General features: G+C 47.4%; 1 protein-coding gene across 1 annotated transcript in view; it reads left to right on the forward strand.

The window, feature by feature from the left end:
• The window catches only part of MARCH4 (membrane associated ring-CH-type finger 4), a 120103-nt gene continuing 109504 nt past the window's right edge, over nt 3119-13717 (forward strand). The window contains exon 1 of the mRNA XM_005676518.3: nt 3119-5728. Within this exon, the coding sequence (XP_005676575.2) occupies nt 5216-5728 (513 nt within the window). The 5' untranslated portion in view covers nt 3119-5215. The remainder of the gene's footprint in view (nt 5729-13717) is intronic.

The raw sequence follows: 13717 nt of genomic DNA on the forward strand, positions 1-13717 counted from the left end.
TTTTGAATGCTTAAATGGAGACCCATTGATCTATGACTTTAATTCTTAAGGGGCTCACAACTCCTGTTTCATCATTAGTAGCAGAAGAATCTGACTCAGTGAGGCATTTTTCAAGATTTACATTATGTTCAAAACAGAACTTTCAAGCTTTCCAGGTTTTTTGAAAACAGTCTTGTTGCTTCCCACCCTTAGCAGCTTTCTGTTTCTTTTTGAAAAAGATTTCTTTCTGAAATCTTTTTGCTGTCAGTGGAAGAGTTGGAAAAGACAGTCTTCTTATGGATATCATCCCTTTCAATGACTCTGAGTAAAGCTTCTTATGGCTTTTGTATCTCCCGCCCCAATTTACTACCATGACATACTTGGAGCCAGTGTTTTATTGGCATAAAACCCTGAAACTCAGTTTTGGGTAAAACAGATATTCAGTCATGTATGAGAGCATTCACATAGGTGTGCCTAGGATAAAGAGGAAAAATACGATAGCTTCACTGAAACAAATAGGCCATCCATCACTCGTTGTTCATTTTCTTTTTAATTTTTATTTATTTTTAATTTAAAAACAATTTAAAATTTTCTGAAACATTCAGTTTCTTGATCACCCAGAAGACTTTAGGTGCCTTCAAGGATTCTTGCCTTCAAGGATTTCTGAGTCTTATAAAAGGAGATGAATATATGATGAAATCATTATTAAAGACTAATTTGCACAATGTCAGAGGCAAGCACAAGGAAGTGTGGAGCACAGAGAATTTTCTTTGAGATAAGATGGATTTTTTTAAGCAAAGAAAATCTTTTCTGTAGCACAGTAGTTGTGTTCATATCAGTAAAATACATATTATTTTGGAGTTGTTAACAGCACCATCCTCTTCCAACTATTCACCTTGGCCCAGGTGTCAGCATCTGTGGTGGGTTTTGAGGCATGATTCAAGCAAGTAGCCACCCTGGGTTAACCAAGACCCATACTTACATCCTTGTTCCTTAGAACTTGTAGGAAAGAATCACTGAAGGAGATGGCAACAAAGGGATAGTTTTCTTGCAACTCATAGGGCTGTCAATGATATTTTGAAACGGAGGTTTTTGCATGCTACTCTGTCTATGGCTCCAGCATTTTTAAAGGAGATGACTCATTGGGGTAGTTTGTCTAAGTCTATGACCTTGGCAGTGTATGTGTGTGTGTGTGTGTGTGTGTGCACGCATGCGCACATGCATGGAGGGTGAAGAGGGAGGGATTCATTATGAGGAAAGGCAAGAAAGCAATCCTAAGTTTTAAATGACCAAAGCCCACAACTGCTAAGTACTAAGTACTTGTACAGACCACTTTAAATTGTCCTTTTTCTTCACATTTAAGGACACTTTTCTATTCACTAGCAACTCATTGAGAAGGATGGAGTAGGATGACATGAGTCAGAAGTAGAAATAAGAGAGGAAATTAACATCCATCTCAAATTATTTCTTGTCAGTGGCTCAGTGAAAGGCTCAAATAGAGGGGAAGCTGGAGACACTGGTTAAGATGAGGCTGTAATATCATTCTGATTCTTATGATTACAATTGAAAGAGGTCTATGGCTTGGAGTAATGATGGTTTTAGGCTTCCTTGATGGGAAATAGATGGGGAAACAGTGGAAACAGTGGCTGACTTTATTTTTCTGGGCTTCAAAATCACTGCAGATGGTGATTGCAGCCATGAAATTAAAAGATGCTTACTCCTTGGAAGGAAAGTTATGACCAACCTAGACAGCATATTCAAAAGCAGAGACATTACTTTGCCAACAAAGGTCCGTCTAGTCAAGGCTATGGTTTTTCCAGTGGTCATGTATGGCTGTGAGAGTTGGACTGTGAAGAAAGCTGAGCACCGAAGAATTGATGCTTTTGAAGTGTGGTGTTGGAGAAGACTCTTGAGAGTCCCTTGGACTGCAAGGAGATCCAACCAGTCCATTCTAAAGGAGATCAGTCCTGGGTGTTCATTGGAAGGACTGATGCTAAAGCTGAAACTCCAATACTTTGGCCACCTCATGCAAAGAGTTGACTCGTTGGAAAAGACCCTGATGCTGGGAGGGATTGGGGGCAGGAAGAGAAGGGGACGACAGAGGATGAGATGGCTGGATGGCATCACCGACTCAATGGATGTGAATCTGAGTGAAATGCGGGAGTTGGTGATGGACAGGGAGGCCTGGCATGCTGCGATTCATGAGGTCGCAAAGAGTAGGACACGACTGAGCGACTGAACTGAACTGATGGCTCCAATGGTAAAGCATCTACCTGCAGTTCAGAAGACCTGGGTTTGATCCCTGGGTCGGGAAAATACCCCAGAGAAGAAAATAGCAATCCATTCCTGTATTCTTGTCTGGGAAATTCCACAGACAGAGGAGCCTGGCAGGCTACAGTCCATGGGGTTGCAGAGTCGGACACGATTGAGCAACTAACACAAATGACTTTGGTGAAAGTGGTTGTAATCCACTCAACAAATATGTATTAAGTACCTACCATATGCCATCACTGACCTAGGCACATAGAATTTAAATGGACCCAGAAAAATTTCTGTCTAGAAGTTTATATTCTAGAAAAAACTGGCAAAAATGGTGTTAGCATCTCTCCCTGTTAGAAATATTTTCTTCTCATGAGTTCCTAGTCATGTGAGGGACTTAGTCTCCATCAAATCCCAGCATCAGTGCAAGAATCACAAAAATTTCTGTCTTTCAAAGCTTGCAGACGTTTATATGAGCAGGGAAATGGGACTCTGGTTGAGATGTAGAAGTCTCTGTGTATGTGAGTTGAGGGGGCAGTAACAGTGTATAGCAGGAAGAAATTCTATAGCGGTGCCATCCACACTGACGCACTATCCCAAGCTGGGGGGAAATGTACGCGTTAGTACCAGAATGCTCCCCTCCACCCCACTTGCCTTTCTCTCTCTTCCACCACTTTGCTCCCTCCTCCTTTCCTTCCTAAATCCCTCCTTCTCCTTCCTTCCTTTTCGCCTGGTCCCTCCCCATCCCCTTCCCTCGAACAGTGCTTCTCTTCTCCCCTCTCTCCTTCTCCCTCTAGTCTCTTTGCCTCCTCAATCCCTCCCCGGCGTCTGCGTCAGGCCCCCACTTGCGTGACGCTCTGGGTCTGGGTGGGAGCTGTCCACTCGCCTAGGGTGCTGAATGCAGCAGCGGCGGCGGAGAGAGCTGAGAGCCGATTCTCTGCTCCAGGAACCTTGCTTCCAGACCTCGGACGGTCAGCTTACCGCCTGCCACCTCCCTTCCAGCACCACCCCTTTGGGAACTGAGCCAGGGGGGCAGCAGTCGCGGCGGGCGGGTGCTGAGCAACGGCGGAAGACGAGACAACACCTGGCAGCAGCCTGGAATCTGATTTGCTTCCTCTCGCCTTTTCAAAGAGATATATTTATACATGGTTTTGGGGGAGTCTCGAGGACCCAGCAGGAGCCAAGTGCTGGCTACCTCCCACCTCGGCCACGCTGCTTCGTTCCCCTCTCCCCACCCTTAGCTGGTACTGCAAACAAGCCTTACCTCGTTGCTTCTACGAAGAGAGGTAGCAACAGCGAGCCCAGCCAGCCAGCCAGAGGCAGAGGAGAGGAGGGAGGGGTTGGAGGGGGGGCGCGCAGAGAGCCGACCGAGGCCGCCCTTGGTGGGGGTAGCAGGGGCAGAGCTGCCGTGAAGACCCGGCAGCCGCCCTTCTCCGCCTCCCCTCTAGAAGCGCTCTTTCCTGATTATTTGAGAACCGAATTGTTCTTATTTCACTAGTATTATTTCATTTTTTATTACCCTTACTCCTCACTCCCCAGCCGCCCCCACCCCTACGCCTGCCTCGCCTCTGGTTGCATGGCAGCGCTGCCTGGGCGCGGGGGCTCAGAGCTGGCCCCTCGGGAAGGAGGAGGAGGCGGAGGATCATGAAGCCGGGAGTCTTGGCCGCGTCGGACGGCGAGCTGCAGCCAGAGGACGAGCCGGAGCGGCCCCCGCCCCGGAGACACCCGGACGCCACCGACAAGCAGTCGCCGCCACCGCCACAGCAGCATCGGTGGCCGCGGGCAGATCCGGAAAGAGAGGAGGGCGACAGCGGCCCAGAGGAGCAACCCGAGAAGGCGAGGCCACTCACCCGCCCGGACCTGCCCTTCTACCGCCCCTTGCCCCTCGCCCCAAGGGACCTTTGATGGAGCCAGGGAAGGGGGCCGAGGGTTTACAGACTGCCATAGGGCTGGGCAGGGGGTTCTGATCATGTAACTACTCCCCCTAGTTCCCTCCCACACACACGCCCCTCTTCTCTACCCCTTATCTCTGCTCCACTGCCTCCCACTCCCCAAACACACACCCTTCCTCTAGCCAGGATCTTAACGCTCAGGAAGGAGGTGGCTCTGCAAGGGTTAAACGATCTTTTCTGTTTTTCCCTTTCTTTTCCCCGTCCCCAGTCCCTGATTTTCCCACCTCTTTTTTCCTAATTGGCTTTCCCCTCTTCTGTGCAGCCCTTCCGCTGCAGAGGCAAAGCACAAGCCCCTTGCCCAGTATCACCTGGATCTCTTCCCCACCACCCACTGCTCTCTTAAAAGCAACTCTGGTGCTTCTGGAGGTTAATTGCCCCAGTTTTCTGCCCAGGAGAATTAAAACTTCTCCCAACCTCCTCTCTTCCCCTCCTCACCGCCCCCAGGCCCTCAAAACCAACCTCCTACTACCTAAGGAAAACTCTCTTTTCTCTCTAGCACATGCAGTCCTCAATTCTTCACTGAGCTAGTTTGCTCTAAGCCCAGCTCAGTCCACTCCAAATTTTATTGATAACCTTCCTCACCCTTTTATATGAAGAAATTTCCCACTGCCTGGGAATTTGAGAAAAACCCAATAAGCCTCTTCCCAGGGAACTTTCTAACAGTCAGGCTTTGATCTCAAGGCCCTAACAGCCCATCCTCAACTGTTTTTCCTAGCCCCCTGCCTGTACCAGTGCTACCGGGTCAAAAGCAAAGAGGGAGATATGCTGAAAGCTTAAGGTTTGGGTAGAGGTAGGAGGGGCAAGACAATTTTTTGTTGGGCTGTCCAGGTAGAGTTCAGGACCAGTGACTCTCAGTTGCCAGTCCCGGGAGTCATTTATTTGCTACTTGGAGGGGATGTAAGAGGAGTCAGCAAGAACGAAGACTCCCTCCATCATAACACAGATACACTGTGGACCCCCAGACCATCCTATCCTCTGCAAAGACTCCACCTGCCCCTGCTGGGCTCTCTGCTTCCACTGGGCACATGCTGATGCCCCTGAGTGGGCTGCTCTGGTGGTGGTGGTGCTGCTGTGCCTGGTACTGCTGTGGATTGTGCACCCCAGCTCCCCAGATGTTGCGCCACCAGGGTCTACTCAAGTGCCGCTGCCGTATGCTCTTCAATGACCTGAAGGTTTTCCTCCTGCGGCGCCCCCCTCCAGCGCCCCTGCCCATGCACGGGGAACCCCAGCCCCCTGGTTTGGCGGCCAACAACAACACCCTTCCGGCTCTGGGTGCCGGGGGGTGGGCAGGCTGGAGGGGCCCTCGAGAAGGGGTGAGCAGGGAGACCCCTCCCCTGCCACCTCCACCGCCTTTGCCACCTTCTGTGGAAGATGACTGGGGTGGCCCAGCCACAGAGCCACCTGTCTCGCTGCTCAGCAGTGCCTCGTCAGATGACTTCTGTAAAGGGAAGGCTGAGGATCGCTATTCACTGGGCAGCAGCCTGGACAGTGGCATGAGGACCCCACTCTGCCGCATCTGCTTCCAGGGGCCAGAACAGGTGAGACCCTTCTCCCGTTTTCCTACTCGCCTACTTGCCCTATGCTGTCCCTAGGAGGAGGACTGTAAGCTTTAAGGGATCCTCAGTGATGTTTCATGTGGTTAAATTTTCCCAAGAGGTATCTGGTACCTGGTGGAGCCTGTTTTGCATTTTCCTTCCATATGTTCAATTCCATCCCAAAATTCCATAAGTGTCCTTAGAGGGGAAGATTTGGAAGTTGGAAGGGATGAAATGAAGGAACTTTGGTGGTACATTCATGCTTGTTGCCAAGATATCCTTGTATCTGATTTGTTGTTAGTGACATTTCCCCAGACTGTCTTCAGTTCCAGATTCAAACTTCTTCCCTCTCTGATAGTGTGTGGAGATCTTGTCCTTACAGCCTGCATCTGTTTCTTCACTTTGAGATGACCCCTTCCCATATTATATTGACATCCTCGGCAGTGTGTTTTAGTTACAGAGGAGGAAATGGAGAGGGTTTGTAAGTTTGTGAAGATTATACAGTTTGCTAAGACACTTCTTGTCAGACTCAAGGTTTTCTAGGTTGAAAGTGTTAGGTAAGTAGGGTGAGAAGGAGTTTAAGGAAAGTGGAGAAGGAAGTAGGGAGTCTGATCATAACTATTCCCCTTGGCAGGTCTGAAAGCACATGAACTTAGAAAGTCCCTTAAACTTTCCCCATCAGGATAGAGATATCAAGTACCTTATGCACCAGAGTCTTCCCAAGGCCAAGGGTTCTCCGTACCCCCACTCATTCAGATTTTCAAAGACATACTCGCACCACCCCTTCTAGCTCCATTTTCAATCTAGTGTCTGCGGTGATGGAGAATATGTGCACATTCTTCTGGAATCATAAATTGTGGCAACACAATTCTGGCCCACAGAATCCCAGATAAGAAAGGTTCACCTGAAAATCTGACTTAGTTAGTGATGCTGGAGAAGGAACATTCAGTTGCACCCTGGGCAGGGTTATGTGGGCACACATCAGCCCCTTCTTCGCTAGCTTCCCGGAAGTGGGGGTCAGGCTCCTGGGTGCTCCTACAACAAGGGATGGCGTAGTAGGATGACATGCTGCGGCACCTTCTAGTTTCTGCTGAAGGCTTTGTCTTTGAGAGACAGGCTTTGCGGACATGTTCATTCATTTTGTGTGTGCTTGGAATGAGCAGGGCACTTCAGGACAGAAGATGACTGGGGCCACGGCCCAGGCGTTATGAGAGGAAGTAATGTTGATCTTAGTGTGAATAAATGTCTCTGAGAGGCTGAGGGCAGGCTTCCTCCTTTTGTGACTGGAGTGGGTTGCCATTCCCTTCTCCAGGGGATCTTCCCTTCCCTGGGGATTGAACCCAGGTTTCTTGCCTTGCAGGCAGATTCTTTACCATCTGAGCCACCAGGGAAGCCCTGTTGTGACTAGGATTGCCAAAAAGTCCCAGCTGGACTGCAGCCTGGAGCCAAAGACCCCTGTTAAGCAGGAAGGTCCAGGCGCCTGCTCAGTGCCCCGCTTCCAGGGCTGGGCATCCAGCACAGACACAAGGAGGTGTGGCACAGCTGAGAAGAGGAAGTGTGTTTCACTTTGGGCTGCTCCCAATCAGCATCTGTCCCCATTAGAAGCCTCGTCTTCTCAAAAAATAAAGAAAGAAAGAGAGAGAGACTTATTTCCTCTCCCATATGCCTGGTTCAGGTCTGAATGTCACAGGGGCACTGGGAGTGTGGCTTCCGGCAAGAATATGCTTGTCTCTAGCAAACAACAGAGCTCGGAACCTGTTCTGGACGATATTTATCTGCTGTGTGAACTCCTTCAATTTCTTTATTCCCCAGGGTCCCTTTTCCAACTTCTGTGATTTAAAAGAACCGTTTTCTATTCCCCACATTTCCTTATAAGTATGTTGAGAGGATCCAGAAGATAATGAGCCTGAAAATGACTTGAAAGGGATTAATATATAATGACATATATTTTGCTTATGGTAAAGCAATATTTTGTTTTAAAAAAAATTCTTAGAAATACTGTGAAATATCCTCAAGTGACATAAGGTCTGGTTGAAGGTTAGGAGCTTTCCTTTCTTGTTCATTATTTTTATAGTGTGTCACAAATAAAGCATGGAGTGAAAAAAAAAAGCTAGCACCAATAAAGAAATGAGCTCTATTATTATGTGAAAGGGATGGGAGATGGTGTGGGTACTAAGTCGGGATCAAGTCAAGCACCCTTTGCATATGATTATTATGTTTTGAGGCTTTGCTTTATTGGGGGCAGGAGGCAGGAGATTTTAATGGGATTGTGTTATACTAGAAACAAGAGTCACATGTGTTAGATGTGAACACATTTTCCCACTTTTTGCTTGTTTTTCTTCACAGGATTTCAGTGAGGAAGGGAGACAAAGGGGAGGAGATGGGGAAAACTCTCTAGAGAAGAAAGAGAAGTCAGACACAGGCAGAAAGTGAAAAGCTGAGATTTCAGTATTTTGTTTTCTGTTCAGGGAGGGAGCTGTCCAGCAATTGTTCACACGTGGACTTGTGGCTAATGCAGACAGTCTGCAATCTCAGTAGCTGAATGTCTTGGTCTTTCCTCTGACCAGACAAAGGAACTGAACAGCTCCTCGGTCACTTGCCACTACTCCAGGGGCTAAAAGGATGCCAAAGCTGAAAATCTGGTCTCTTCCTGCCGAAGGCTTGAAATGTATGTGGTGAGGGGCAGGCAACTGAAGGATCCAACAAGTTCCAAATTCATATATATCACTAAAGGACTTAGTATTTATTCACTCACACATGCATATATTTAGCAAATGTTTTTTGGGTACTTACAGCATGCCAGATATTGTTTCAGACCCTGGGTTTCCAGGGGAGAACAACACAGATGAGACCTCTGGTCTCCTGAAGCTAATGTTCAAGTGAAGATGCAGAAACAGACAAGTAAAGTAGCAGACAAAAGAAGTGATAAAGTGATTTCAGATGGTGTTGAGTGCTGTGATGAAGGCAAAACAGGAAAATGAGTTAGGCAAGGAGGAGGGGGAGGGCTTGGGAGCTACATTACACAGACAGATTGTGAGCAGCTGCCCTAAGAATATACCATCTGAGCTGATACCTGAGTGATGCAAATGACCCAGGGACACATACAGAGGTCTAGAAGAAGAGCTATCCAGGTAGAGGAGACGGCAGGTTCAAAGGCCCGAGAATGAACACACTTAGTATGTTGGAGAAACAGAAGAGAGGATAGGAGGAGAGAGGGGTGGGGTGTGAACAAATGCTTTGAAAGCCAACTCAGCTCCACACTGGACAACTGCCTGAGTGGCCAGCTCCTCCCCTCAGCCAGTCATTTGGGTGGGACAGGGATCAGTCGGTCAAGGATCCATGAGAGCATGGGACAAAAGCCTGGCTGGCAACCCTTCGCTCTCCATTTCTGCTTGAAGCTGCCCTAGTTCATGTCCAGGAAGTGTGCCGTGGCGGGTAAGCGGAGGTCTCTGAAGCCAGATGGCCCCAGTTTGAGGCCTGAACAATTTGCACAGATTCTCTGTGCTTCAGGTTTCTCATTTGTAAAACTGACCTGATAACGATAGTCCCAAAATTCAAAACGTTCTGAGCACCAGATCGGTCAACACCGTTAAAGCGGTGCTGTCGCGGTGTTAGTTGCTCTTGTTATCTCAGAGATGAGACATTGTCTCCTTCCCCACATACTTGGTTTAAAAGGAAAAGTGTGTTCCAGCTTCCAGGCTGGCAGGAGGACTGCTGTGTTGTGGTCCATCCGTGTGGTAGCTCGCTTCCTGCTCACTCACAATGCTCTAGACAGTGCTGCTCTTGTTTCCATCATCAAAAGCCTATGTTAAGTGCCCACCTCTGCCTGCTGCTCTGCTGAGCAGGGTCTGGAGACACAGGGTAGATGTGGGCCTGCCCCCTCTGGGAGTTTCGCAATCTAACCCAGACATCACAGAGGCTGATAGAGATCAAGAACACACAGACAGTGAGTCGCAGGTGAATTACAGTAATATCAGGGCAAGGAAGAGATGCATGCTTAAAAGCAGCTAGCGTGTGGGGTGCCTATTCAGAGAGACAAGTGGATGAATTTGCTACCTTTTCTCCAATTAGTCAGAGAAGGTTTCTCTGATGCTGCTGCAGACTAAATGAGAAGAAATAGACTTAGGCTGAGTTTAGACAGCTGGAAGCAGAAGAGATGTGAGACACAAGAATATGTTAACAAAGAAGTGAAACCATCTCCCAGCCTAGGTCAGCTGTGGAGCTCCTGGAGTGGGTAAAAAGATGGAATCTACCATAGTAGAGGGGGTGATGGGTGATGGGGTACCTGTTTTGGACCTAATGAAAAGCAGGAAATAAGTCTGGAAGGGATTAAGTCTTGGTCAGCCTCCCTTATTCTTCCTGGGGTTCATGTCTCTGGAGCTCTGAGTTCAGAAGGGACCAGAGTAATGTGAAATATTTTACTCAATGTTTTTGGATCTCAGCAAGTAGGAGAAGAGGGCATTGCTGGATTCAATGGAAACTGGGAACCCACAGATGCAAGAAGAACTCTGGGAACAGAGATCAAATAGAGCATTTTAGGAGAGAAGAAATAGTATATTATTTTTCTTATCATCATGGTTCAATTTTATACTTCTTTGTGTGATTAATAATATCTATATCCACAAAGCATAGACCCATACCTAACATTTATGGACCACCGGGCAAGAGCATGGATATAGTCTCACATATCATCAGTGCAGTTCAGTTCAGTCATTCAGTCATGTCTGACTCTTTGCAACCCCATGGACTGTAGCACGCCAGGCTTCCCTGTCCATCAGCAACTCTTGGAGCTTACTCAAACTCATGTCCATTGAGTCGGTGACGCCATACAACCATCTCATCCTCTGTCATCCCCTTCTCCTCCTGCCTTCAATCTTTCCCAGCATCAGGGTCTTTTCAAGTGAGTCAGTTCTTTGCATCAGATGGCCAAAGAATTGGAGTTTCAGCTTCAGCATCAGTCCTTCCAATGAATATTCAGGACAGATTTCCTTTAAGATGGACTGGTTTGATTTCCTTGCTGTCCAAGGGACTCACAAGAGTCTTCTCCAACACCACAGTTTGAAAGCATTAATTCTTCAGTGTTCAGCTTTCTTTATAGTCCAACTCTCACATCAATACATGACTATTGGAAAAACCCTTTCACATGTCATAGGCCAAAATATTTAGAAGTAATAAGACAACAAATAAGCTAACAAACTGTTAAACAAAGTCCATTATATCCTTCTGTCCTGGAAGGATATACCTTCAAAACAACAAGGAAAACAGGTCTGAATTCAAAACTGTTAGACTCCTCTGAATTCTGTGCTAGGCAAATGGGGACACTTGGCCCTTGGTCAACAGGCCACTTTGCTCAGATTCTCTTTCCACTGCTGGCTGCATCTTGTACAGTGACAAGCCTTGGACATACACATGTGACATACACACTGGCTTGTCCAAGCTCTATCTGTACCACCTCCAAAGAGCTTCCTCTTGCCTCTCTCCCTTTGAGCTTGAAGAAAGAGAACCATGAAGGTCTGGGGAGAAGGCTCATAGCTAAATAGGCAGGAATTCCAGGGTGTCAGGTAATCAAAGCATGTTCTAGAAAGGGGCTGTGGGTCCCTGCAGGCTCCTCATTCTATGGAAAGCGTGCAGCTGAAGGAGGACCAGAGTGGAGCCTTCTATAGCAAGGGGCCCTCTTGCCTGAATCTAAGGCACTAATGACACTCAAAATCCCCTTTGAGCTTGAGACTTGGGATTCATTATGAGATTGCTTGGGATCCAGAGAGATTTTAATCTAAGCAGAAAGAGATGGGTCTGCATCCTTTTCTAATTCAAAGGGTCATCTAGTCCCAGAATATCTAGTTCCAGGGTCTATATAGCACATGGCCTGTAAAAATGTATCTTCAGCAAAGATCACAAAAAACAGTCTCTGTCCTGTGTTTGTAGAAATCCTAAGGTGCTAATGAGGATGTGATGGCTGCAATCCTGGATGTGCACCATGCACGTAAAATAGGAGAGTGAGCATTTCCTGAATGGCAGGCAGCAGACACCATCATGGACCTAAGATGCAGAACCATCCCAGGAAAGGGGAAGCACACCTGTCACCACCTTTTCCCCAAATCATGTGTGAGCTATTTTCATTTTCCCATCGGAGATTTTTTTCTCCACTGTTGTTTCCCAGTTGCTGCATTTGACAGTCCTGGTCCTATTTTAGCTGGAAGGTCCAAGGACCCTTTGGTGAGGGTTCTCAACAAAGCTCTAATGCTTTATTGGGAAATGATGTAGGAGGCTTAAACCTCACCATTGGGTCCCTGGTCATTTTTCCAGATTTAGCTCTCTATGTTTCACATGCACACACATGCACCTGCCTGCGTACGAATAAAGCATGAAGTGGAGGAGGGGAGTTAGCCAGTGTCTTGACAGTGCTGGAGTGATTCTCACCTCAACTCTCGGTAGATTCTCTGCATGGTGCTCACTTTGGAGTAATCCTTCTTCACTTGCCAGCCTGCATCTGCTTGCGGTGGGTTGGCTAATTTATTGGGTGTGGCTTTTAGCTGAGGCCCCCATACAGAGAATTCATAGAGCTGAAATATGGATTTCAAAAAAGCCTGGAAGAAGAAATGAGAGATCCTGGAAATCAATATATCTCCCTCTCTCTCTGTCTACTCTCTTTTCCAGCTGGTATGTGGAGAAGCCCAGCTGTGGCTTGTGAGTTGGGGGAGGGGGGTTGGTTTGAGGGGGAGGGGATCCTCAAAGGAGTGTGGGAATGAGCGAGCTGCTTCTTGTTTGCTGGGAAGGAAGCCAAGTTGGAAGTGAGCCCGGATGTAAAGGATCTGGCAAGTGAATACTGTGTGGGCCGAACTGTATACCATCCCCCTCTCAAGAAGTATCATGTGTAAGATAGAGTCACTTAGACTCTGTGTGTATTACGCAGAGTCCACCTTTGATACCTCCCTCTGCGCATGTTAAAAGTAAAAATGGGGTGAACATAGGACTGACTGTTGCATGACAAGACAGTTGAAATTGCAAAAGTTATCGTTCGAGTTCTGCATAGATGCAAACTGTCAGAAAAAAAGGGGGATCTGCAAATATAGGCTCTGTGATCCAAACCCACGAAAGGGACACATAAGACCCAGTCTTGTACCCAGTTCATTGCTTTGATGAGGGTATCTACAAGGCCTGTGGTCAGAGATGCTGAGGAGGACAGATCAGATTAGTTTCCTTCATGGTATCTGGATGTGGTTGAAGAGAAGCAACATCAGTTTCTCCAAAACAAGCCTCTTGAAACCACCCTGACGTCTAACATGGGGCTTTGCATACAGTGCACGTGTGGTCAGTTGCTTCAGCCGTGTCCGACTCTTTGTGACCCTATGGACTGTGGCCCGCCAGGCTCCTCTGTCCATGGGATTCTCCAGGCAAGAATACTGAAGCGGGTTGCCATGCCCTCCTCTGGGGGATCTTCCCCACCCAGGGATCGAACCCACATCTCTTACATCTACTGCATTGGCAGGTGGGTTCTGAACCACTAGCACCGCCTGGAAACCCTTGCATACAGTAGGGATTCAATACTCATCCTTTCCCTTCCTTCCTAGCATATTCCAGACTAGTAGTGTTCTCTTTGGTTCCTAGTGTACGTATTCACTTATGTGTGCATGGGCACATATGTGTATATAAGTTACAATGCTGAATGAGGAGGAAACCGATGAACCATTCCACTCCATCCAACCTCCTTTTCTGATTCTAGAATCACAAATAGCAATGATTCTTATTCTAGGAATTATAGTGATCATGATCCTGGCTTAAGATCACTTGACCAAGAACTAGATCTGTTCTCATCCAATTGTACAAAGATGAAAACAACATGGGATTCCAAGTAAGAAAGACATGGATTTAAATCACAGCTGGGGTCCTTCCCAGCTAAGTGATCCTGTGTGACTTATTTAACCTCCCTGGACCTAGGTTTCATCATTTATAAAACAGGAATAAAGTGCTGAGCTTGAACACATAAGGAGT

The sequence above is a fragment of the Capra hircus genome, chromosome 2 (genome assembly GCF_001704415.2).
Source record: "Capra hircus breed San Clemente chromosome 2, ASM170441v1, whole genome shotgun sequence".
Classification (NCBI taxonomy): domain Eukaryota; kingdom Metazoa; phylum Chordata; class Mammalia; order Artiodactyla; family Bovidae; genus Capra; species Capra hircus.